General features: G+C 41.9%; 2 protein-coding genes across 6 annotated transcripts in view; one reads left to right on the top strand and one right to left on the bottom strand.

The window, feature by feature from the left end:
* The window catches only part of TBCK (TBC1 domain containing kinase), a 107,518-nt gene extending 104,518 nt beyond the window's left edge, over positions 1-3,000 (bottom strand). For 3 of the 4 annotated variants that reach the window (XM_086611873.1, XM_086611877.1, XM_086611876.1), the window contains exons 1-2: positions 2,964-3,000; positions 861-1,095 (exon numbers count right to left, since the gene is read on the bottom strand). In XM_086611873.1, the coding sequence (XP_086467999.1) occupies positions 861-1,053 (193 nt within the window). In that variant the 5' untranslated portion in view covers positions 1,054-1,095; positions 2,964-3,000. The remainder of the gene's footprint in view (positions 1-860; positions 1,096-2,963) is intronic. The other variant, XM_086611874.1, reaches the window with a different exon arrangement.
* A 305-nt stretch (positions 3,001-3,305) lies between these two features.
* Positions 3,306-26,493, top strand: part of AIMP1 (aminoacyl tRNA synthetase complex interacting multifunctional protein 1) — a 50,758-nt gene continuing 27,570 nt past the window's right edge. For both annotated transcript variants that reach the window (XM_086611939.1, XM_086611940.1), the window contains exon 1: positions 3,306-3,348. In XM_086611939.1, the coding sequence (XP_086468065.1) occupies positions 3,347-3,348 (2 nt within the window). In that variant the 5' untranslated portion in view covers positions 3,306-3,346. The remainder of the gene's footprint in view (positions 3,349-26,493) is intronic.

Here is a 26,493-nt window from a genome sequence, read left to right as displayed (position 1 = left end):
ATCTGAAACACCCTAACATATTTCATTCTAAAGGGGAAAAAACGACTTGCTCTACTTTATGAGACTCTGTAGCTAATCAAACAAATACACACAATGCACTTTTATATGGGAACATTGTCGATTTAAAAGTTAAAGGTGGCAATCACTTAAACTGTCACAGGTCTTGCACCCTTTTTGTGGAAATTAATTGTCCTACTCCTGCTGAGCTTGCAACAGAATAAGATCATCTGGAGCGGAAAAAAAACCTACTGAAGCCTTATCTGACCTAATAACAAGGGTGATAAAGGTTACTAAAAAAAGTTATCCATACTAGAATAAAGTAATTGTTAGTGGAAGAGATCTTAAAGAGCTAGAATAAAAAAAAACAAACACACACTAAAATAAGGGAAGCTTGCAGCCAAGACAAGAGTCGACTGAGACAAAAAGAACAGCTGCAAGTCAAGTACAAGAAACCTAACCCTCATGTGAAAACGTTCACAAGATTAGAACATGGGTGTAGGAGCTCAGCGTCAAAAATACATGTACTTCAATGTCCCACAAAGACATGGCACAGCAATCAAGGACAAGAATTTTACAGCCAGAAGAAAACTTACTTTAGAAGAAAGTTCTTAGCTTTTATCAGTTAGCACAACATACAACAAAAGAGAATAGATAACTAACCACTGCATCGACTCTGCAGATAAGAAACAAACGCACCAGTACTGCCAGTCACAGCAAAAACAGACAGGCATTTTGAGACTGAAAAACAGCCACTTTCTGGTGTTATAAAAACAGTATTCTGCTCAGTCACCTTTAGATATATTGCCACAAAAATATAACTGCAACCATACATAAAATTTCCTTTTTAAACAGACACTCACCATGTTTACCTCTGGTAATGTCGACATACTGGCAAAGCCTGGGATGAGTGATTGTTTTAAGAATTTGAAATCTCCCCAAAATTTTGATGGAGTTAGGTGTCAAAGGAAGGCCATTACTTCCACAAACATCATGTGGCAGAGCTGAGGCAAAGAAGGTGGAGGCACCCATCTCAGTGTCTTTTAAAGGAAACATCTTTTTTGCACAATGTTAAGCCCTTCGGAGCAATTCGTGTTCCTTAAAAAGAAAACACAGAGTAAAAAATTTATCTGCAAAAGATACAGATTCTTGTGACTCAGATTACTAATTGTTTACTAAATAATGCAATTAAAATGTTCTTTTCCCTGTTATGGGGGAATGGCACAATGTTGCATAATGAACACTGAACAGAGTGCTGCTGCATCATAAACACTACACTTAAAGATGAAAACAGTGATAGTTTTATTTGATTCTTAAATCTATGTTTAAAACTATTTTTAGGAGCAGATAAATGCTTTAAGATAAGCAGCCTTCAGATGACTACTGCAATATAGTAGGTTATTTATTCAAAAAACAGTATAGGCATCAAACCTATGAAAAACCTCAAACCTAGAGAAAAAAAACTCTTCCAAAAATAGCACCTTGTATCAGCAGGCCACACATCCAGATTACCACAGCTCCAGTGATAATCCAGCATCTCTATACTACAGCATTTCTAATATTTAAAGCTATGAAGTAACAGTCTTTCTTTACCCATAGGTAAATTGCTAGCTCACTCACTGACTCAATTAACAAATTAACCTACATCAAACATTTATGTGGGACAGCCAAGCAAAACAAATTAGCTCGCAATTTAGTTCCAGAGCACTTAGTTTCACGACCATTTTTCTCTCCAGCAGGATCGAGCTCCCTCTTCTGCATCACGCATTTCAATTCAGCAAAAGCTACACATTTTCTCTGCACCTTTCCATAACCAACCGTTAGGCCATTTAAGAATAAGAAAATCTAAACCAAGCACAAGTAACCAACACTTCTGCAGTCAGGTAAGCCTCAGACAAAATTGCCTGACCTCTTTTTACTAGCAAACTGAGAACCTAATCTGAGGTGGCAAGTATCCAAATGGAAAAACTGAACAGAGCCTCTGCTCAGCTCACTTCTGGATGACCCAGATGGTGACTGAAGACACCACAAGCTGCCATTAGGCAGTATGATCCCTCTGTATGTGTCGACTTCCACAGCACACGCATGCTTGTGTATCAGAACACGCACGCAAACAGAGATAAGCCCACCAAGCTTATATAGAATGGTTCGGGTTGGAAGGGACCTCAAAGATCATCTAGTTCCAACCCCCCTGCCATGGGCAGGGAAACCCTCCACTACACCGCATTGCTCAAAGCCTCATCCAACCTGGCCTTGAACACTGCCAGGGATGGGGCATCCACAACTTCTCTGGGCAACCTGTTCCACTGCCTCACCACCCTCAGAGTGAAGAATTTTTTCCTTAGATCTAATCTAAATCTGCCCTCTTTCAGTTTAAATCCATTGCCCCTTGTCCTATCACTACACGCCCTTGTAAAAAGCCCCTCTCCAGCTTGATAGATTAGGACAGACTTTTAGTCCCATCTCTCTATTTTATGAACCTGTTCTTTCTTTAGCTGTTTATCAGCGGGTTTCCGTCTCAGCCTGCCCACCCGCTCTGCGACACCAATGTCCCTGTGCACGTAAAGATGGAAGTTTGCTACCACTTGATTTATGCATTGTTCAGGAACCAAATCGAACAAACCAGTTTAACCAGGGCCCTACCAGTGCACCAGCCAGAGACCCCCCGCCTGGGACACTGCTCCCAGCCCGGCGTTCGCGGCCCCAAACGGGGCGAACTGGCGCTGCGTCTCACGCCGGCCCCGCACACCACCCAGCGCTGCGGGGGAGCGCTCGCCGCTCGCTCTGCGCCCTCGCCCCGCCGCGCTCCCGCCACAGCCGCCGGGGGCTCCGCTCCCTCAGCCCCTCCGTTATCGCACCGCTACCGGGCCGGCGGGGGCTGCCTCGGCGGGGGATGGCCGGCCCGGGCACGGCCTAGCGGGGGGGAGGGAAGGGAGGCCCAGGGCTAGTGCTGGTGCCGGGGGTACCTGCGCCACCGACCCCGCCACGCCGCCCGCCCCCGAGCGCAGCACCGGCGGCCGCGCCTCCCTCGCCGCTCCGTGACGTCACTCCACCCCGCCGGCTGCCGGAAGGACCCTGGTACAGAGACGTCTCGCGCGATGCCTGAATTTCATTTATTTAGTTGTTTATTTATTTTTTTTAAAAAGAGAGTTTACTACGTTTTCCGCCTCCCGCGTTTGTCTGTGTGTATGTGTACTCTGAGAACGCCTTGGCCTGAAAAACAATGCTCGCTGGGGTTAGCGAGGCTTTCCTAGGAGACGACTCATGAACCCCAGGCGCTCTCGGGCAGCCTGGAGGGGAGGGTCCTTTCTCCCTCAGCGGATGGCGGTGTGTGGCGGCCGCCCGGTTCATGTGAGTGCTTCTCGGCGGGGCCTGTGGGGGCCCGGCCGGCTTCCAGGGCGGCGGAGCGACTCTGTTCCCCTCCACAGATTCCCAGCGCGCCCGTGGGTGGCTTAGTTCGGTCTCCCCTCTCTGCTGGGGGGCTGCGTCATGGCGGTCTGATGCCCCGGGGGTCCGCCGCGGGCCGGGCCGGGCCGAGCTCTCCGGGGCAGGCAGGCGGCAGCGCGGCAGGGCCGGGTTAGTTCGCTTCGAGCCGCCGGCGCTGCGATTGAGCGGGCGGAGCGGCGGTTCCGTGCGGGCTGTGTGCTGTGGCGGTGGTCGTAGGGAGGCAGCTGCCGTCCCTCTGAGGGCAATTCCCCTGCAGCGGAGGGGTAGGATGAGTGCCTCGAATTAGAGGAAGCGGCGTTATGTTCGTTACTGCTTTATTTATAGAAGGGATTTGGTCGTGGGGCTTAACGTGCCCTGCAGTTGTAGGGTAGCATTGCAAACACGGATACTGCGCTTTGAGAGGAGGAAGTATGCACGTGAAGTGGTTCTTCTGAAATCAGTCGCGTTCCTTTATTCAGCCCGTCGGCTGAAATGACAATTTGGAAGCAGCATAGTGGTGGGCTGTTGAAGAAAATGCTATAATAGCCTGGAAAGTACAGGCATGGAATATCTGCTGAGCTTTGCATAAGAACGGCGGTTACTAATTGAAAAGTAGAGGCTTTCTCCGTTTTGGTAAATGCTGGAGCACCTCTGCTATGAAGACAGGCTGAGAGAGTTGGGGCTGTTCAGCCTGGAGAAGAGAAGGCTCCAGGGTGATCTTGTTGGAGCCTTCCAGTACTTAAAGGGGGCCTACAGGAAAGCTGGAGAGGGACTTTTTACAAGGGTGTGTAGTGATAGGACACGGGGCAATGGCTTTAAATGAAAGAGGGGAGATTTGAATTAGATATAAGGGAGAAATTTTTCACTCTGAGGGTGGTGAGGCAGTGGAACAGGTTGCCCAGAGAAGCTGTGGATGCCCCATCCCTGGCAGTGTTCAAGGCCAGGTTGGACGAGGTTTTGAGCAACGTGGTGCAGTGGAGGGTTTCCCTGCCCATGGCAGGGGGGTTAGAACTAGATGATCTTTGAGGTCCCTTCCAACCCAAACCATTCTATGAAATAATATATGTGCTCATTATGCTTTTGCATAGGCTTCAGTGAGTGAAAACCAGTATAGCCAAGTATTTGGTCTGTCCTTAGTAGAGATACTTTCAATATTTAACATACAGCACATATTCTGTGCAGGGATGTATGGATTGAATCACAGGGATGAGCTGATAATTTGCTGCTCATTAGGTTACATTAAAAGTCCCCAGCTAACTAGCATGTGGCAGTGTTACTGCAGTACTGTGTACCTTGAGCTAATCACTAAATGTTTTTTGTGCTGAGTTTAGCTGCTGGCAAAATGAAGAAAATACCGCTGGAAAACAAGCAATCTTTGTGTTTTCTTGTTTTCTGCTCTTTCTGTTTCTTTAACTCAGATATTTATTTTTTTTTTAATACAGACATCGCTTTTCACAAATAGTTTTTCGATTCAGGATAATTCCATGAAATCTGTAGTAAGGTTAGGCAGTAGTGATTAAGCATAGCATCCCCTTTTTGTATGATCTTATCGTTCACTTACTGTATTGTTCTCTACATAGTAATAGATAACAGTAACTATTGCTCATATATAGTTATGTTTAAATAATAATACATTATATGGCAGACTTGTTGGAAAGTAAGCCCGGAATCTGTAAAATAAAACCAAAGTCCTAAAACTAAGTTTTTAATACTGGATAGGGATAAAGCCGTAGAAATGAGCAACAGATAGAACTTCAACAAATCTTGTCCAATAGTGACTAACGTGAGGTTTTTTGATTTTGTGGGTGGGTTGGTTGGCTTGTGGTTTTTTGGTTTCTTTTTAGCTGACCTCGAGGATCATTGGTTGTTAGCGTGGCTTCATCGTGATATATTCTCCCCACCCGGTCACAAATATGTTCTTGTTATGGTAATTTTGACTTTCAAGGATTTTAAGAAATATATTAGCGAGTTGCTTTGTTGTTTTAGCAACACTGACTCCTGAGGATGCAAGATGTTGAAAGCAGAGTCATTTAAGTCAGAGTGATTCTTAAAACTAACTTCAGCAAATTTGGGCTCTGGAATGTGTTTTTCTGGTTGTACGTATGAAGCTTGTGCATATTTTCTGTGTGTTGCTACAGCTGTATTTGTTTCTTTTACACCTTTAAATGGAAATAGAGAAGGAAACAATTTCTCATTCCGTAGATTGAAAGCAGTAGACAGTCTGGAGAGAATGGTATGAAATGAAAAAGAGTTTTTGTTTAAAAATGGGCATTTTTGGGAATCTGAATCGGAAATAATAGGACTCTTGAGCTGCGTAGAGCCTTGAAGACTTGATGCTTCTGATGATGAGGCGTGTGTGAGTGGGAAAGCAATCTGAAAAAGAAAAAATTATTGCAGAAAGGTGTGATGAAGTTGCTTTGACATCATTTTAACTCTAATTTAGTATGAATTTAACAATGGCAGGCTAACCCAGGGCCTCTTTATCAAAGGAGGGCCAAACAGCCCATGGATATTTCTTCATCCTTTTGATTTAGGAGATGTTCTCTGTAATGGCTTTTCTCCTAAATATATTTAACTGAAGTCTGTTTAATACTTTATTGCTATTTCAATTATAGATGTTATGCAAGAAGGGTAGCGAGGAAGTTAATTGTGTGCCATGACAGGGGAAAGCAAGCAACCCCCTTGGACTTCTTATGCTTTACAAAATCCTTGAAATTGATTCATGGTGTATTCTTAAAATTCTGAAAATCGGTCAAGGGATTCTAGTCTACTAGAGTCTTTGACTTTCTGCTGCTCTGGAAGTTTCACAGCATTATGTTTTCCTGAGAAGAGAACTATAAAACGTCGTGTGAGTAATGTGAGGCTTATTGGTGGTATTCCTCCCTTTTCCTGCTCTTGTTTTTTCTGGAGTTGCCTACTTAATATCTTTAGAATATACTATTACATACTGTACTATAATACTTAGAATCACAGTTTTGAGCAACAGGGTCCTAATTTAGAGAATGCTGAAATAAATATATTTAACTGTAAGGTTTATCTCTGAAATGTCATGCTATATACTTAACACAATTCCTAATTTAAGACACGTCATAACAATAATTTGATCACTGTTTCCGAATTCCCTCTTAGTCTTTTGTTTGTTTTTCTTTCATAAACTCCATAGAGACCTGCTTGGTTGTGACTTTGGGCCTTGGGGGATTTGTGCTGTTTCTTCATTTACGACTAAAGTTAAAAACTTTGTGTTTGTGTTAGTCTGTAATGTATTGAGATACAGTACACTCATTTCAGTTGGCATGAAAATGCCAACACAGTTTCTGGCAATATTGTAAAAATGCCTCAAAATATTTCTATACTTTTATTATGCAGTACATTTTATACTATAAAACTGTGCTAGTTTGTATCATAAGATAAAAAGAGATAACATAAGGTAATAATCAGCTGTAGTGATTTGTGTGGTTTTTTCCCTGAATCAACAGACCATTTCTAAAATTGCTGCTCTGTGTACAGTTACTAATTAACAGTAGCATTAAATTAGAGAAGTACCAGTTTCTCAGCTTCCCCTCGACCCATTACAGTAGAATAAATAATTTTATGGATTTATGTTACTCTGTGCATTTCTGAAAAAGCCTTAAGAAGCAGCACAAGTAGCTTATATGTTCTGGAGGACAAGAACTCAAATAATGGCATCAGAATGAGGAATGGATCTTGAATTGGCAAGGGAAAAAAGGTATTGAGATGCAAAATAGGAGATGTGTTATCCAAGGCCGTCTAGACCAAGAGTGAAAAGAAAAATAGAGCTCTTGGGTGCCTACAAGTCCCCCCTAGTTTACAAGTCCCCATAAGCATACCGTATATGACAAAAATAACGTAGAGCAGTTGTCACAAGAAGGATTGAACAAGTGTGCGGGGACACAAATCTGGTATCTGCCGTAACATTTTTGAACTTCTCTGATCATGATTTGATTGCTGTATGTCACAGCTGCCATGTGAATGAATTCAGTCACGTTTGTCTCTTCCAAGGGAGCGTTTCCTGAAACCTAAAGAATGTCAAACGCTAGACAGGACAGACAAAACTGAGAGGTCAGCACACAGAGCAGCTGCTAGGAGCATCAGATGTGAGCAAAGTAAGTAGCATCCTTTGTTTCTTGCAGTGATATGAATTATATCATATCAATCCAGTAGAGACCCCCAGTAAGCCCTGTTCGTTCTCCTCCTAAACAGTTACCGGTATGGTTCTGATTACTGTCCCCAAGAAACATTTCTCTTGTTAGGTTCTCTTGTCATACTGGGGATGAGGGGGAAATCGATGTTTAGTTTTCATTTCTATGGTTACTTTAGTATTAAACAGTACGGAAAGAAGTAAGTCTCAGGTGGCTTTTCTTCCCCCAGTGTGATGGAAGCCATCCTTACTCATCATTTAATATAGTTTCAATATTTGGATACTTCTCAAAGCAGCCTTCTGCTTTCATAGTTTTGATTATATATTGATTTAAAAATAAATAATTTTTAACTTTTTGTGTGCGTGCTTGGGAAAAGTGCTCTCCTTTAAAAAAATTCCTTTAAACAAAAACTGAAAAATGGTTTACTGACTGGGCTTAGTGACCACAGATCAGTAAGTCATTGGTTAAAGTTTCCACATTTTTATTTTCTTTTGGAAATGGAGTACTGTCTGCATTATGACGTTAGAAGTCAATTCCTTCAGATTAAGGGTAAAATAAGTCCATTGGTGTTTTACTTCACAGGTGATTTATTTATCCTGCTTTCACAGTTAGCAAATCTTTGATGTGTTTCATTCTCCCAAATAATCACGCTTGAACGTGTGGAAATATCACAATTAGAAGGGTAGGTTTTACTACGGGGTTTTTTTTTTTAAAGTTAAATAAAACATAGGGATATAAAGAGGGAAATGTTACTGGTTTTGTGACTCTGGGCGTAATGAACAGACCTTGGCAGAAGAAGAGCAAAAGATCTCAAGTTCATTCTCATCTACTATACCATAATTGCTTCTGACAGATGTTTGCCTGTTTTTAAAACCTTCCAGTGATGGATATTCCCCAACCTCTATAGGCAGCCTGTTCAGTCCTTTTACTCTTACTTGGAAGTTTTCCACATGTCTAACTTAAATCTTCCTTGCTTTTTCCTGTCTGCAGTAGACCTGGTGAACAGTTTAGTCCCGTTCTCATACCAGCTTCCTTTGCGTGTGAAGAACAAGACCAAGTCTCCCATCTATCTTCTCTTCTATAGACTAAACAACTACACTTCTTTCAAGGTTTTTGATCTTCTTTGAAGTGTCTTTAAACAGTTGAGAGACAGGAAAAGACAATCTGAACAAAAGCAAATCTGTGTGGCAATGGGGGTGGTTTGAGTATGCATGAGTGCAATGTGAGTGTTGCTTGGGAAGCCTCTTGAGCAGCTGAGAGTTTGCTTATAGTAAGATGTGCCTAGTCAGGCCTTTCCTGACTTACCTCTCCTTTGTTTCCTCCTGTCTCCCTCACAATTCTTTTCTAGAGAAATTACTAATTTGAGCTGTGTTTTGTTTTTTTTTTTTTCTTTAAACTGGAGGAGAGAGGCATGGCAAGGGAGTAGATTGCCAGGTGAGGAGTTGTTCTTCTCTATAATGTTTGTGGTGTGGTGTTTTGTTAATTCATTACTTAGTTACCTTTACACTTTTTGAGCCCTAAAGTCTTCTAATGGTGAAGTCCATGACAAGCATGAAGCATTTTGCAGGCAGGTATTTCCTTCCTGCAAATGTGGCCCCTGTGGTTCCAGTCAGTTGCATAGATGTGATAGGCAGAACAAGGGAAAGCACTTTTTGAGTGCAATTAGAAATGTGCTAGTTTGCTTGGGTAGCATGACAGCTCCAAATGTTTTGAGATTGTCACCTATGGCACCAATCATTCTTACCCAGCTGGACTGAGTTGAAGATAATGACTAATTAACTACTCAACTCAAGGTACCTATCCTGCCTACAAGAGGCAGGCCATTTCCTCCTGGCTGCGGAGGATGCAACAGCGTCCTTGGTGCTGCAGCCCAGGCTGGTGAGCAACAGTCACCATATTTGTTTGAGTATTCCTAAACTGCCCAAGCACGCATGCTTATATTTCAGTAAGAATAGTTCCTTGCCTGAGCATGCTCTGTGTTTCTGACAAACGTTTATAAATTCAGTATGGTTAGAAATTTGTAATTGGTTACAACTGTGGTTTTGGCATTGGCATTCCGTGGCATTCTTGATAATAAAATTGAGCATGCCAGATCCCTGCTCAGTTTTCTAGGAGACAGTTGCTTATGATGCAATTCATGGCCTACTCCTGGGGGATACTCTGGAATAACAGACAACTGGCTAACACAAAAAGAAATCAGTTTAATATATAGGATTTTTTCTAAGTGCCAGTTTTGACTCTTCCCCCATCTCCCAATGAAACCATCTTAAAAATGGCGTGCTTTTCAGGACTGGCAGGTGGTGGCTGTTTCAGATCTATTTCTATGATCTTAGTGTCCTCTTACTTTCTTACTGCTAGCTTGTGAAATAGTTTGCATTTTCAGTTTTGAATATTGTATTTTAAATAACTGGCTGGTTCAAATGGAAGAAGAAGAGGAGCAATTCAATCGCTCCTTTATTCCTTTGTATGCTATTTGTTTTGCCATGGAAATTGGTCTTCTCCAGTAGTTCTAGTGCTGCTGCTTGCAGGCTGACATTGAACTGCATCAGCAGTAGTGTGTGACCACCAAAGAATTTGTTTCAGGATCGTCATGTATATTTTTCCTCCTCAATGTCCTTGGCTCTGTTCCTCTTCTGTTACTCAACAACTCTTGTCTCCTACCGTGGGATTGGGGCAGGAATGGGGGAATAAGAGTAACTAGGAAAATAAGTCCGTGTCTGAATAATCTTTTCTTTGAAGTCTTGGAGCAGATCACCTTCCAGTTATTCACTTGAACGTTTGTGGTTTGGTTTGCTTCATCCTGTTTTGTCAGAATATTGTCAGTTGTTCAGTGGCCTTCTGGTAAGGGTAGGTCACCCATTCTGTCCATAGAAATTGAGAGAGAGATGATTTTCCAAAAAACATTTATTGTCCATACAGAGTGTGAGCATTATCATTAAAGGTGTGAATTACTTTTAAAGGGATAAGTGAGGGAGTCATCTCTGCCTACTGAGATGAAATATAAGATTTCTCTTAATTTACATTTACAACCTGGAGTCATGGTAGTCTGAAATTGGTCTATTTTGATGATTAAATGCATCAATGGGGATCTGTAACCACAGCTGTAATCACCTGTTGACACTTGCTGTGTCTAAAGAAAATGGCTTTGATACCTTACTGAAATGGGAATTGGATAAATTCCTCTTTGCTATGTACAATTTTCTGAGAGAAATTCTAGAAAAGAGATACCTTCTGCTGACCTAGCTTTTACAATTTTTGTTATGCTCCACAACTTTGTTCTTAAGTTCTAATGCCACTTCATATAAATTAAGAGCACAGGAACTGTTCCTTGACTTCAAAAACTGTAGAGAAGGAAGCTTAAACTAGCATTCATATTAGAAAGCAATGTATACTGTATTTGACCGTCATCTGTTAACCATAATTCATGTAGAAGAACGCATTCTTATTTCCTCAGAATGCTGGAGGAAAAAAAAAGGACAGAGATTCTATGCTGGATTAGAGGAATATTGAATTCCTCTCGTAACTGCTTCCCTGGTGTGTTGTCTCATACCCTAATTATCTGAAAGCAGACAGATTCTGAGATGCTTTTTACATTTGAAAGCAGCTGGCAACACATAAAACGTCAACAAAAATTGCCTCAAGTTAGCAAATCTCTTCTTGAGATCATTTGGTACAATCTTCTGGCATAAAACTACCCATTATAGAAGACTTTTATTTCCATTTCCTTCTCATCAGGAGCCTTCCCAACATAACTTCAGCTGAGTATGAATTAATAGCTTAAAGATTAGTCTTCGACTTCAGGACCCTCTCTCGGAAACGATCCATGGCTATTGGATCTGGTTTCCATCCCAGAGTGTTTCTCAATTACAGTTTAATATGCAGCTTTGGAGTGGCATCTTGTTTCAGACTCCAAAGATAAGTGAGCAGACCATTTCAGCAGCTCCGTTGGCCGGGACAGCTAGGGACTGGTATTCCCACAGGAGTGCACAGGCTGGCACATGGCATGCGAGAGGCACGATGTTTGGCTTGGTAGCAGCTGCTCCGGAGCGAGGGCCGTAAGTTCATGTTCTTGCTGGTCCTACTGTGAGGTTTGAACCTTCTGCTTGGAGCGGGCTAGTCACTGGTAACAGTTAACACACTAAGGAAGTCACTGTTGCCAACTAGGACACCGAATCGTACACCAGGGAAATTAATCTTTTCTTAGGGGTTGAATTACCTTGCTGCATCACAGTGGGTAAGTAATTTCACATCCATATGACCATCTACAAAAAAAGGCCAATGATAAGAACTAGGCACAGGGTTGTTTTTTTTTTTTTCCATTACATATAGCTTGTAATTAAATTTTACTGAGAACTTACCTGCACATTTGCACTTTTTGAAAACACTCAACCAAGATATTCTAATTGACAGTAATTATTTTTAAATGATTAGATTTTTAATAGAAGAATTCGGAACACATCAAAATTATAATTTAGCTCAATTTTTCTTAAACTATGGAAACAAAAGAAGCTTTGAATCCATAGATGAAATACAGCTATTCCCCAAAAGCTGCTTGGAGGATTTTTCTGTCAGATACTGTCAGTCTTAACAGCTTACATCAGCCTTCTCAATGTCCAGGATGAGTCTACAAGGGTTTGGTGGGATTTTTTTGATTTGTTTTGTTCTCTTTTTTTCTCTGCAAAGATCTAATATTAAAGAGGGGAAAATAATTTTCATCCTAGAAGTTCATAGATTCATAGATTTCTAGGTTGGAAAAGACCTTAGAGATCATCGAGTCCAACCATCCCTAATCCCCATTAAACCATATCCTCAAGTAGCTCATCCACCCTATTCTTAAACACATCCAGGGATGGGGACTCAACCACCTCCCTGGGCAGCTTATTCCAGTGGCTGACAACCCTTTCAGAGAAGAAATACTTCCTAACATCCAACCTGAATCTCCCCTGACTAAGCTTATGCCCATTTCCTCTTGTTCTATCACCCATCACTAATGTAAAGAGCCCTTCCCCTACCTCCCCACCATCTTTTCTCAAGTATTTATAGGCCGTAATCAGGTCTCCCCTCAGCCTCCTCTTCTCCAGGCTAAACAGCCCCAACTCCCTCAGCCGCTCCTCATAAGTTTTATTTTCCAGCCCCTTGACCAGTTTAGTCGCCCTTCTTTGGACTCGCTCCAGGAGCTCAATATCTCTCTTAAAGCGAGGGGCCCAAAACTGGACACAATATTCCAGGTGCGGCCTCACCAGTGCCGAGTACAGGGGCAGGATCACTTCCCTGCTCCTGCTGGTCACACTATTCTTGATACACGCCAGTATCCCATTGCCTTTTTGGCCACCTGGGCACACTGCTGGCTCATATCAAGCCGGTAGTCAACCAACACCCCCAGATCCTTCTCCGCCAGGCAGCTCTCCAGCCACTCTTCCCCGAGCCTATAGCGATGCTTGGGGTTTTTATACCCCAAGTGAAGGACTCTGCACTTGGCCTTATTAAAGCTCATGCCATTGGCCTCAGCCCAGTGATCCAGTCTGTTCAAATCCCTCTGAAGAGCCTCCCTACCCTCGAGCAGATCGACACAGCCTCCCAGCTTGGTGTCGTCCGCAAATTTACTGAGGGTACATTCAATCCCCTCATCCAGGTCATTGATAAAGATGTTAAACAGAACTGGACCCAGCACTGAGCCCTGGGGAACCCCACTGGTGACCGGCCTCCAGCCGGATTTAGCCCCATTTACCACCACTCTTTGGGCCCGGCCATCCAGCCAGTTTTTAACCCAAAGGAGGGTGTGCCTATCCAGGCCAGCAGTTACCAGTTTCTCCACCAGAACACTATGAGAAACTGTATCAAAGGCTTTACTGAGGTCCAGGAAAACTACATCCACAGCCCTTCCCTCGTCAACCAGGCGGGTCACCCTGTCATAGAAGGTGATCAGGTTTGATTGGCAAGACCTGCCTTTCATAAACCCATGTTGACTGGGCCTGATCACCCGGTTAACCTGTATGTGCTCATTAATAGCACTCAAGATAACCTGTTCCATGACTTTGCCCGTCACCGAGGTCAGACTGACAGGCCTGTAGTTCCCCGGATCCTCCTTCCGCCCTTTTTTGTAAATGGGGGTAACATCCGCCAGCCTCCAGTCCAGCGGAACTTCCCCAGTGAGCCAAGACTGTCCAAAGATAATGGACAGGGGTTTGGCAATGACATCCGCCAGCTCTCTCAGGACTCTCGGGTGGATACCATCAGGCCCCATAGACTTGTGGGCATGCAGCCGAAGGAGCAGATCCTTGACCCGTTCCTCTTGGATCACAGGAGCTTCGATCTGCTCTCCCTCCCTGCACTCAGACACCGAAGGCCAGCTCACCTGGGAACTGCTGACCTTATTATTAAAGACTGCGGCAAAGAAGGCATTAAGGACCTCAGCCTTGTCTTCATCCCTAGTGACTAACGTACCCCCTGAGTCCAGTAGGGGCTGGAGGTGATCTTTAGCCCTCCTTTTGTTATTAATTAATTTATAGAAAGACTTTTTGTTGTCCCTTACGGAGCTGGCTAGTCTAAGTTCCAATTGGGCTTTTGCCTCCCTGATTATCTCCCTACATGCCCTAACTTCCTCCCTGTATTGATTCCTGGATGCCTGCCCATTCTTCCAAGACTTGTAGACATCCCTTTTTCTTTTGAGATGTTCCCAAATCTCCTTTGTTATCCAAGCTGGTTTTCTACCCCGGCGGCTCGACTTCCGGCACACAGGGACAGCTCGCTCCTGTGCCTCCAGAATTTCCTTTTTGAATAGTAACCATCCCTCCTGCGCCCCCTTACCCTTGAGAGCTGTCTCCCATTGGACTTTGTTAACCAGACTTCTAAACAGCCCAAAGTCAGCTCTCCCAAAGTCCAGCTTGGCCGTTTTAGTGTTCCCCCACCTAACTTCCCCTAGAATTGAGAATTCTATTATCTCGTGGTCACTAAGCCCCAGGCGTCCTCCAACCTTCACATCTCCCACAAGACCTTCTCTGTTCACAAACAGCAGGTCTAGGGGAGCTCCTTCTCTAGTCGGTTCACTAACCAGTTGTGAGAGGAAGTTGTCCTCCACACTCTGCAGGAACCGCCTAGACTGTTTCCTGACTGCCATGTTATACTTCCAACAGACATCAGGCAGGTTAAAGTCACCCATAAGGACAAGGGCTAGTGAGCGCGAGACTTCCCCCAGTTGTTTAAAGAATAGCTCATCAGTCTCACTGTCCTGATAGGGTGGCCTGTAGCAGATACCCACTACAATATCCGCCTTCATAGGCCCCTCTTTGATTTTCACCCACAGACATTCTACTAGGTCATCCCCAACATTTAACTCTAAACAGTTTAGATCTTCCCTTACATACAGGGCAACCCCACCACCCCTTCTACCTCTCCTATCCCTCCTGAAGAGCTTGTAGCCATCCATGGTAGCACTCCAGTTATACGAGTCATCCCACCATGTTTCAGTGATGGCAACTATGTCGTAGTTTCCCCGGATAGCAAGAGCTTCCAGTTCCTCTTGTTTATTGCCCATACTGCGTGCGTTCGTATAGAAGCACGTAAGTTGGGCTTTCGACCCCACAGCACCCCTAGGGGGGGAAGTTTTATTACCTGAGCTGTTATTTTTGGGATTCTCTTTAACCTCTAGGCAACTTGTGTGTTGCTCTTGACTACACATATCACCCCCTAGTATCACTGAGGCAGCAGGCCGAAGGCACCTGCCTACACTCCTTTCATCAGACAATGGAGGGCCGTCCTCGGCTGTTAATCCTCTAAGTCTGACAATACCCCCCACCCCCTTCACATCTAGTTTAAAGCCCTGTTGATGATCCCAGCTAGTTCTGTAGCGAGCAGCCTTTTCCCCCGTGGAGACAAACCCACCCCGTCCCTAGATAGAAGATCTGGCATTAAGGTCAGCCCGTGGTTAAAGAAGCCTAGGTTGTTTTCCTCACACCACTTTTGTAGCCAATTATTTAAATCCTCGATCTTTGTTTTCCATCCTGTGTCATGTCCTAGAGTTGGTATGATAGAAGAGAATATTACTTGGGCCCCCGATCCCTTCAACATTCTTCCCAAAACCCTGAGATCTTTCTTAATAGTCCGGATGTTTCTTTTCCTAATGTCATCCATACCAACTTGGAAAAGAAGAAGAGGGTAGTAATCAGTGGGCCTGACTATAGATGGGAGTTTTTTTATTACATCCCTAATTGTTGCCCCAGGAAGGGAGCAGACCTCCCTGTGTAAAGGGTCAGGTCTACAAATCTGGCCCTCCACACCCCTCAAAAGGGAGTCTCCTAAAACAATCACCCGCCTTTCCTTCTTAACTGAGGCTGTCTTGATGATACGTGTGGTCCTAGGGAAGGATACTAGCGTGTGTGTATCATCATCCTCCCTGGGTGTTGGTTCCACTTGCAGAGCTTCAAATCTGTTGTGTAATGGAACCTGGGAGGTAGTTGCAGGAGCAGAGGGGGCAGGCTTGCCGCGCCGGGCAGGGACCTGCTGCCATTGCTCATTCCCACCTGGATTCCTCTTCCCGGCCAGGTGGGGAGAGGTTGGGGGCTCCTCAGTCTGAGAAGCTGTGGTAGCCTGTTGGGTCTGCGGGAGGGAGCACAAAGTACTGGTCCATTGGTCAATCTCCCTCTCGCACTCCCTGATGGCCCTCAGCCTGCTTACCTCCTCTCTGAGCTCTGTCACCAGGCGGAGGAGTTCCTCCACCCTGGCACAGCTCCCACAAGTGAGTTCCCCGGTGGCAACCTGAGCCAATACACTTGGGGAACAAGACCTGCAGTTTTAAAAGCTCTGAACCTCAAATGCTTCTCTTTACATACAACTACAAAGAAGGTTCTGAAAGGCAATGATTACAGTCCTGCTTACTTTTTTGTTACCATTAAAAGACACAATATTACTGTGCTTTCTCTCAAGCAGTGCTTAAGTATTTATCGAGGTGATCCAGAAGTTTGCCTAGACTAACGTGCTATTAACTCAGTAACCATGTTGCTGTTCTGGACTGTGCCCAAAGGACTGCTGAGTACACTTACTTTGAAACTGGGTTAGCAGGTGCTTATAAAACCAGCTGTTTGGTAACAGTGATGGTCCTAACTTTGTTCTTCTCAGTATCAGTGTGTGAATGTTTTTGCGAGAAGTTATTCCTGAATGTAAGGAATGTTAAATTAGCAGAGGGAAGGAGGTGTTGAGGGCACCGTCCTTTAGCAGCTAAAGGTTTGCGAGGGATGCTGGAAGGTAATCCAAAAAACCCCTTCATGGTCCCTTCTAGTTTAGAATATAAAAGACAACTCGGGCCAAAAATAACCCTTAAAATGGACTCGACTCAGAACCGACTCAACTCGACTCAGAACGGACTTGACTTACAGAATCACAGAATGTTAGGGATTGTAAGGGACCTCAAAGGGTCATCTAGTCCAGTCCCTCTGCCAGAGCAGGACCACCTAGATCAGATCACACAAGAGCGCGTCTAGGTGGGTTTTGAACATCTCCAGAGAAGGAGACTCCACAACCTCTCTGGGCAGCCTGTTCCAGTGTTCTGTTCCCCTTACTGGGAAGAAGTTCTTCCTCATGTTTAAGCGGAACCTCCTATGTTCCAGCTTATATCCATTTCCCCTTGTCCTATCGTTGGATGCCAGTGAGAAGAGCCTGGCTTCATCCTCATGACAGTCACCCTTTCCATATTTATAAACGTTAATGAGGTCTCCCCTCAGTCTCCTCTTCTCCAAGCTAAAGAGACCCAGCTCCTTCAGCCTTTCCTCATAAGGGAGATGCTCCACTCCCTTAATCGTCTTTGTGGCCCTGTGCTGGACTCTCTCAAGCAGTTCCTTGTCCTTCTTGAACTGAAGGGCCCAGAACTGGACACAATATTCCAGATTGGCCTCACCAGGGCAGAGTAGAGGGGGAGGAGAACCTCTCTTGACCTACTAACCACCCCCCTTCTAATACAGCCCAGGATGCCATTGGCGTTCTTGGCCACAAGGGCACATTGCTGGCACTGCGGTGAAGGGTTTGGAGAAGTTGACTCAGAACCGGCTCGACTCAGAACCAACTTCTGTGTGTCAGCTAGAATAACGACAATCGACAAAAGTGTTTTTCGTTTACATGGGTTTCTATTTGATTTATCAGCCTTGGCAAACTGATTTGGTTTTCAAAATGTGAAATAAGTGTATAAAATCTGAGCGGTGGTTCTCTGTTAATAAGAATTAAATGATTCTCATTTTAAAAAGAAAAACCTCTGTTACATAAAAGCAGCATTTGCCATGCAGGAAAAAGCAGTGAGGTTTTTTTTTGTAGATAAAGAACATGTTTCAGTAAAAAATATCTTTTGTTTCAAATCAGTAGAAGGTCTGAAATAGCTACATAATAATATAATCCTTAGGTGGATGTTCATGTCTGAGCAGAATGAAAACTGGCATTTTGATTTCAGGTGTCCTTTGAATTGTTACTTTGTGCACTTTATTTAGAAATGATTGATAAGCAGCTGCTGTACAGTCTTTGCTTCAGAAGTTGTTTGGTTTGCTTTCCTGCTGAGAATGGCAGTCTTTGTGTGCAGAAATGTAAATCTACTGAAGGATTTTTTTCTTCAAAAAGGAAGAAATATCTCCAAAAGGGAAAAAAATATTCTGTATATTTCTACCACAAGAAAAAATAATTTTCCTTTTCTTCAAAAAGGAAAAAATATCTCCAAAAGGGAAAAAATCTGTATATTTCTACCACACAAGTTAAAATCATTGATCCAAAAGTAGTTAGTTGCAATATTTAATACGTGTATCTGGAGATTTTTCTAAGTAGATGAGATGCTTGCTAGGGACTTTAAGTCTCTTCACTCTCTATGTGATGAAAGGAAACGGGTGTTTTGAGGCTGATGCTAAGAACATGTAGTGGTAGATACTGCTGGCATGTGGGTTTGAGGTTACATCTAACTGCTTCTGGCTGCTGACGATTAGTTGTCGTCAGCCCACTTCAGATTTAAAAGTTAAATTCGGCTTTTCACTCCACAGCTGAATAAATAATTTTCTCTGTGCAGGGTAAGTTAGTATCTTTATAGAAGATTTTCATTAAAATATCGTCCTCCTGTATTGTGTGAGTAAATTCAGCGCTGGGAAGTACAATTCTTTTGGGTGATGGGTGAAGCTGAATCGTTGAATGTGTGTGGGAGGGTTTTGCCTGTGGAAATAAGATAACTGTAACTGCAGGCTCCAGGTTTGGTGTGGGCTGCTTTTCCCTTTAAAGTCTGCGTTGTTGCTCCCCAGTAAGAGATGTTTGCCGTTATTCTTGCATCGATGACACGTGCGCACACAAACGTGCATTTTAAGGTTTAACTTTCTTCAGCTTTTATTTGGCCCACATAAAACAATAGTAATAAGTTTCTGCCTGAGTCAGTACCAGCGATTGTTAATGCAGTTGCAGTTAATGAAGACTGATTCTCTTGCTGTACATGTGCATGACGTCTGCTGAACGCTTTCGTGAATGAATTGTGGTTATTTTTAACCTTAGCACTTGGTCTGACTGAATGGTTAAATCTTGTTTTCCCGTAGTAGTGCTACAAGATACTATTTTTACATGTAGAAAAACTAATATTAATGTGAAAGTAATAAATTACATCGTTCAACAGCGGTAAAAAAGGATCTTGAAAGATAACTAGTAGGCTGGTTTCAGACATTGAGTATTGTGATTTAAAATTGGAAAGGAAATCGACGTTCCCGTGAACTACCTAATCAATACCATTATTTTGCAGACTATTGCTGACTTAAAATAAATGGCTTAATGGTATTCTTATTTCCAAACTCTTCAAGTTTCTGAGGAGAAGGTATTTTTAAAATGTCTTCTTAGCAGCTAGGGTTTTTAACAAGGGTTATTATTCTTATTGCTCCGAAAGGAAAAAAGATTGGATTTTGGGATACTTCTAAAATGTATTTTTCTTCTAAAGTGAGACTTGTCTTAGGGAGAGGGGATAAACATTTCTTTCTTCTTTACCTTTTCATAGCTGCTGTGCCTGTTCTTAATTAAGGAGATAGTGTGAATGCTCACTTTTTTAGGATGAAGTTAAAAAAAAAAAAATCAATAAAATACTGAAGAAACGGTGTCCTACTTGATATCAACAGGTAGATTTCAGTGCAGTTCTGATTATTCTTCTGCTCTCTGATTTATGGGTAGTTTACTCTGGAGTTATAACAAAAACCTAAAGCTTTATCTCCCCAGTAAAACCCTAGAGGGTGAACCGCAGTGCAGATTCATAGATTTCTAGGTTGGAAAAGACCTTAGAGATCCATCGAGTCCAACCATCCCTAATCCCCATTAAACCATATCCTCAAGTAGATCATCCACCCTATTCTTAAACACATCCAACACATCCAAAGAATCCACAGATTCTTCGAGTTCCTGTGGCATATGCTGACCTTGCAGACTTGTCCAGATGCAGCTGAATCCGCTTGTATTTCTGAATTTATAGGCATATGTGTGTGTCTGTAATTGTTAAGTCCATCACCTGTTGAGGAAATTTTATGAGGATACTTTGAGGCATGAGTAGCAGCTACTCTTTTTTTCTTTGTTTTTTTTTTTAATATTCAGTGATAGCCACTGGATACACCTTGGTTTGGAAAACTAAGGTTTTATAAATAAATAAAAAAACTCCAAACAAACCAAAAAACAACAACAAACTGTCAATTTTTGATGTAAGCTTTCTGTTCCAAACAATTGAATGTATTTTGGGTTTGGAAATCAGTGCTTAACATCAAATAAACAAGATAGCATGTTGTGGGTGTTGCATCTTTTCCATCATGGGAGTTACAGGAGAATTGTCTGCACACAGTGATCATTTACGGTAAGATTCTGATAGTACTCTTAAAATACTGATGCAGCAGGATCCAAAAGGTACACACTGCTGAAAATATACGTAAGGCTGTCCAACTATTTTGGCAGATGAGCTGCTACTTGAATTTCAGGCTGCATTGTAAAGCACAACCAGATGAATCTCCTCTGAACTTGCAGGGGACCTGGCAGATGCTGTGGGTGCGTAACCTGTTGAGGCTTAAGTCAAGCAGTGCGAAGAAGTTGCTTTTCTTGAGCCATGTTGTGAGCCATCCGTGTCTGTTGTATTACTGGACACTCTTCTCAGATTAATAAATTTACATATAGCTTTTTGTGTGATCTTTGTTACTTAAAATCTTTGGTAGCTCTGAAGGTGCAAAACTTTTGTTACAAACCACATCCGAATTGCTTGACTTTTAACCTCGACAGAACTCCTTGTAGTCGTGTCTCTACTTTGTTTAGTCCTTGGGGTGTCTGCTCGGAGGTGGGAAGGAGTACAAAGTTAATTCGGAGTTGGACTGAGACAAGCATTAGTAGAAACTTCTCCCTGAGTACAAATTTAGCACAAACTTACAGCCAGGATGTGAATGAAACTGCAAGTACTCATAACTTAACTCTTTGAACGTTGCAGCTGTAGTGTGTTAAGATCTGATGCAGTTTAATCGATATGCTATGTCATCTACTAAATCTTGAAATGCAAACTTGAACACAATACTAAAATAATTTTTACTTCTGACTACCATACAGATCCAAGAGATCTATTTTAATTCAAATTAAGTCTGTCATAATACTCTTAAAGGAAAAATTTTTTGTATCTACCATTATTTGTTCTACCATATGCCTGTCTTGATAGGGGGATAGGTATAGGAGTAGGCATAAGACCATATAAAACTATATTAGCTATTATTTCTATGGATAGGTATAAGAATAGGCATAAGACTACATAAGACTCTGTGAAATACAAGACTCTGTGAAATGTTAGAAGTTATCAAATACTAATCCCTGCTTTGAAACACTAACTACCCGAAAAGAAGGCCGGTAAGAGAGACAAAATAAATGATGACAAGGTTGTAACTCGTGACCCATAGGGAGAAAAACAGACAAAGAGGAGAGATAAGGACTAACGAGAACTAACATTTGTTTTCAAACAATAACAAGTAGGAGACAACCAGATGTCCACTCAAGGACAGGACAGGCTGGGACCTGGTTTGGCTCTGCAAGCCCAGCCAAAATGGGAATTCTAGGGAAGAAGTGAAAAATACACAGTGAGGAAGACCTATGGCCTTCATCCTGAAGACCCCTGCCCACGACCACCAGGAGGCGTGTCGAGGAGGAGCCTGAGGTGGATCCTGAGGCGGGGGCTATGGAAATGATCTCCTGGGAGAGACTGCCCTTTTGGGGAGGGGGTTATGAGTGTGTCTGTATAAATACAAGAACAACTGCTACGGCGGGTGTGCACCTTTATCCCCCATGCACCCAGCGCTGCAATGAACATACCTACTTTATAGCTTTCTGAGTTGTGGAGTCTGTTTCCGCACGTCAGCTTTACTACTTCATTGATTGCTTCTCATAGATTTGATTTTTGCCTGTCTCATTAACGCTGTGACTTGCTTGTGACTTTGGAACGTCGTTCCCTTTCAAGACAGACTTGTCTTCCTGTGTAAAAGTAATCTTTACTGAGAAACTTCCATTGCCTCAGAATTGATACCAGTGCAATGTTCGTTCCGTCACATTTTTAAAAAAATCTTTCTCATGCTGCAGTGTTTTTCAATACAAAAAAGTTTGGTTTTGTGTGTTTTACTATTTACAGCCCTTTAAAATAGGGAGGGGTAGGCTCTTAGGACTACTAAAAAACCTGTCTGCAGCTGGGATTGAGCCTGATTTATCTGGCAGCCAGAAGGGTTGGACTGTAGTCTCCAGAGCTAGCAAATCATTCCTTAGGGCTGGCATTACTTCTTGGATGGACTGTGTTAGACATGTTTGTTGTTTGGAAATCTGCAAAGCAATTATTCTGACTCTCTCAGCGCAAAAGATGTGAGTTGAAATAACATATGGCAGGAATATACAACTTTGCCTAATAATTTGCTGCTTGGCAGTTGCTTTTAATACTGAGTACACAGGAGTTTATAGTTTATGAATACTTTAAAAATTGTGTTTAAGTACTAAAAAAAAAATTAATAAAATCGGTCTGTTCAACTCTTTAAAGCCCTAGTTATAGCAATCACTTGTTTGGGGAGAACGAGGAAGATAGAATTCTTACGTCTTTTTGCAATTTTAAGTCTACAAAATTGTATTGCCATACTTTCTTTACAATACCCTCTTACATTTTAAGCTGTAGTTCCATTTTGCTCATACTTTCTTTGGCAAAATACAAGGATAATAGTTGAAATTTCATTTGATCTTTTGTAGCGCCACATTTCTAGTACCTGATGGGAGGTCACTGATCTAGTACTGAGAGTCAAAAATGAGGCTCCATGGTGATTTATTTGATAATAACGTCTAGATTTTGAGACTTTACACTGCAATTTATCAGTATTGCTCAAAATCTTGACAAAAAATACAGTAGTTTTTGTGGAATTTTTAGTGTTTGTTTTTTTTTTTTTTTTAGTTGTGCTGTCATTGCTAGCTGTTGCTTTTCAAGTGTTTGCCTTTGTTCTGCCAAATATATTTTGCTGGGTCTCCTTTGCTGTGTGCAGAGAAAGACCTAGGTGAATGCCTACGTTTTGATCCTTTACACATTTTTGCTTAGGGCCTTAAACCTTATTTTTAGTTGTGCAAACTTCCATTGACAAATTGACATGCAAAATTCCATGAGATTCAGGAAACCTATGCTCTTCCCTTACAGAGCTAACAATATTGTTAATTCCGAAAGACAGAATTTTTGTCTTTTTGCTCTATTATAACAGGGAAACGAGGGCTTTGGTTGTGATTAAGTAGTCTCAAGCAATGCAAAAGTCTAAGATACTTCTGTTTTCTTTCTCAGCATTGCATTGCTGCTTTCTGATACCTTAGCCTATTTGTACACGAGTTTAAAAGGCATGGGCTTTGAAGCCTGTTTGTGAACAGCTTCGTGTTTTACTTTATTTTGTGATGGAGGAATTATATTTTTCCACAGAGAAAACTGTGGAAAACCTGTGTTTCTGATAAGTTAATTTGCTTCTTCTGTCTTTTTTGAAGCCTAGAAGCATTTAATCTTTTTGGATTACCTTTCCTGAGAAGGAATATTTGGATGTAAAAGCCATGATTGCATTTTACAATGTGTAACAGGCATAAAACCAGTGAAACACAACTTTTTGTGGTAGCAATAGGTAAATGCATGAAACTTACTCAATATAGCTGATTTCCAAAATGTCTTAGCAATAGAATTATATGACTGCTAATTTGTAAGTAAATGTTATAGACCATTGCCTCCCTAATGACAAATTGGGAGCTGCTGCTCATCTTCTGTGCTTTCGTTAGAGGGAAGGAGGGAAATGATCAAGTCAAAACTAAGATGTGATCTCAAAACTAACCAGTTGTAGCTCTCCTCAGTTTTTTTTTTAAATAACTTAAATTTTCATAGTTTTGAAAACTAAACCTTAAGTTTTTTCTACCAAAAAAACCCCGTGAAATCAAATCAGATATTGTGAATCTTAGTCAAAGATGTTTACAGCATCAGGTCTAGAATACTTTATCAGAAGTAAAGAGAAACCTGTAAGAGAGAATTGACTTTTAAAGCATCAATCCCAATTCTCTGAGACAGGAGAAGATGACACAAGTTACAATTTCCTAGTTGCACTGATATTTTGGTTTACCAAAAGAGAACATAGTTCCTCTCTCTTTTTCCCTTCTGTTTTGATCTGCTCACCACTGTTCCTTACTTTGCAGAATAAAAAGGTATGATGTGAGATTCTGAAATCTGATTCACTGTGTGTCCTGACAGTTCACAGAAGTGCGAAGCACAGGAGAGCAGAATCTGGCAAACAGCTGGCACATTCTGTTACATTTATGGATTTCTGTAAGATTGTCTGCCAGAAATGACCATACCCAAAAAAGATGCTCAGATAGAAGTCTTTGAACACGCTTCTGGCAGAAACAAAGTGATTGTTGGTACTTTCTATCTTTTACAGAAAGCAGAATGCTTTGCTGTACAAGTTGGCCACAATAAAATGCCTTGAGACATCTCATGGAAGAAGAAAGGGAGTTTAGTTTCAGAGCAGCTTGAGACTTAAGACCAAAAGCTTAGGAAGAGGAATTGCCATTAAATATTTTTCTATAGTTTAAATTAATGAACTTTATTTAGCATTGGAGAAATTACCGTTGTATTGTCGATAACTTTTAGAATAAGGCTGATCCCACTGGTTCTGCTTTGTAATGACAAAATTTTAATTTGAACAGAGCTTCTTGATTGAAAGGTAAACATGTCTTTTTGCAGACTTTTATTTTCTCCTGTAGTGGCTCCTTGCCTGATCTTAGGTCTTGGTTGGTGGCTATGCATAAGCATGGCATTCTCTATAAGGTATATGTTTATGCTATCTGGGCCATCTTGTGATTGCTTTCTGCTCTTTGCTAAAATCAGTAGGATTGGCTTTGCTGTAGAAATGCTTGATTGCTCCATAGCTAGTGCCAAGCAAAGGGCAGCAATGGGTCAGAGTGATGCAGCTGTGCAATGAAGAACACTGCCTAGGTGTGGTGAGCTGTGAAAGTTTACCCTCTTGTTGTGGAGAAGTTAGTGTATATGTGGGAGAGGAAGAGAGGAGAAGCAGGCAGTTGTGGTGATTTTGTTCCATTTTACTCATTTGAGACAAAATTTGATGACAGCTGGTCTCAACACATACCCAGGTGACCAACTGAAACACAACATTTGGTTGTGTTGCGTTAAGGCCCATGGGAAAGAATGAGAACAAGAAATAAGACACCTGTCACCTAAGAGAGCAGCATAAAACTTTACTGAACTGAAAAAGCTGAAATAAAGCTGCATCACTGTCATAGATGTACTTGCTGCATACGTGGAGAACATGTTCATGTCTAGGCAATAAGTCTTACTAAGCACCCTGCAACTTAGATCTCGTACAGTTAGTAATCTTACGTTGTGTGGTGACCTTAAAAAAAACATCGCAAGAAAAAGCTGAGAACTTAGAAGTACTGAGCTTTTTTCGAATCTCCAGCTGGAAAAAGGAATGCTTAGAGCTAATTATTTTAGGGTTTGGGAATCAGCTGGCTTCCAGTTTCTGTTTTTTTGTTCGAATGATTGTTTTTCCAATAGTGAAAAGTAATTGATTCCATGTTTGAACTATGGATAGATTCCAAAAACAATTTTTGGAGTTTAAGTTTTAAATCTTGTCATTAATTTTATGGGGGTTTTGGCTTTTTCTTGCCTCTAAAAAGCAAATATCAATATTGAAGAGTAAGATACTACAAGGTTTATGTTTTTAGCATCTTCTTGATGTGTTCACTTTTTTGATCTGGATATATTCTAAGGTCTAGGCCAATGATGATAAACCAATATTTGTAAAACATATTGAAATTTTGGAGTAATTTGTATTAAATGAGAAGTCTTGATTTATTATAGAGATTTCACCACTTTGGAGACCCTTCCACATCACATGTTCTTGAGAAACAAAGTAGAATGATGCCTGTTTTCTCCTGTGAGGGAACTGCAGCTACTTAGAAGACCGCCAGAGGCAGTGCTTTCTGTTTAAAAAAGATAAGCAACTCTTTTTTAATCAGCAAGTAGAATGATGAGAAATTAAACAACTTTCATGTGTTGATATGAAACTTCATGAATTTACTGCAGGACTTGAGTTTTTCATTTGAAGATTGATTTATATTATAGAATCATAGAATGGTTTGGGTTGGAAGGGACCTCAAAGATCATCTAGTTCCAACCCCCCTGCCATGGGCAGGGAAACCCTCCACTACACCAGGTTGCCCAAAGCCTCATCCAGCCTGGCATTGAACACTTCCAGGGATGGGGCATCTACAGCTTCTCTGGGCAACCTGTGCCAGTGTTTCACCACCCTCTGAGTGAAAAATTTCTCCCTTATATCTAATCAAAATCTGCCCTCTTTCAGTTTAAAGCCATTGCCCCTTGTCCTGTCACTACATGCCCTTG

Source organism: Tauraco erythrolophus, chromosome 5, assembly GCF_009769465.1.
Source record: "Tauraco erythrolophus isolate bTauEry1 chromosome 5, bTauEry1.pri, whole genome shotgun sequence".
Lineage (NCBI taxonomy): Eukaryota > Metazoa > Chordata > Aves > Musophagiformes > Musophagidae > Tauraco > Tauraco erythrolophus.
The sequence above is the reverse complement of the archived record's forward strand: the minus strand, read 5'-3'. Positions and strand labels throughout refer to the sequence as shown.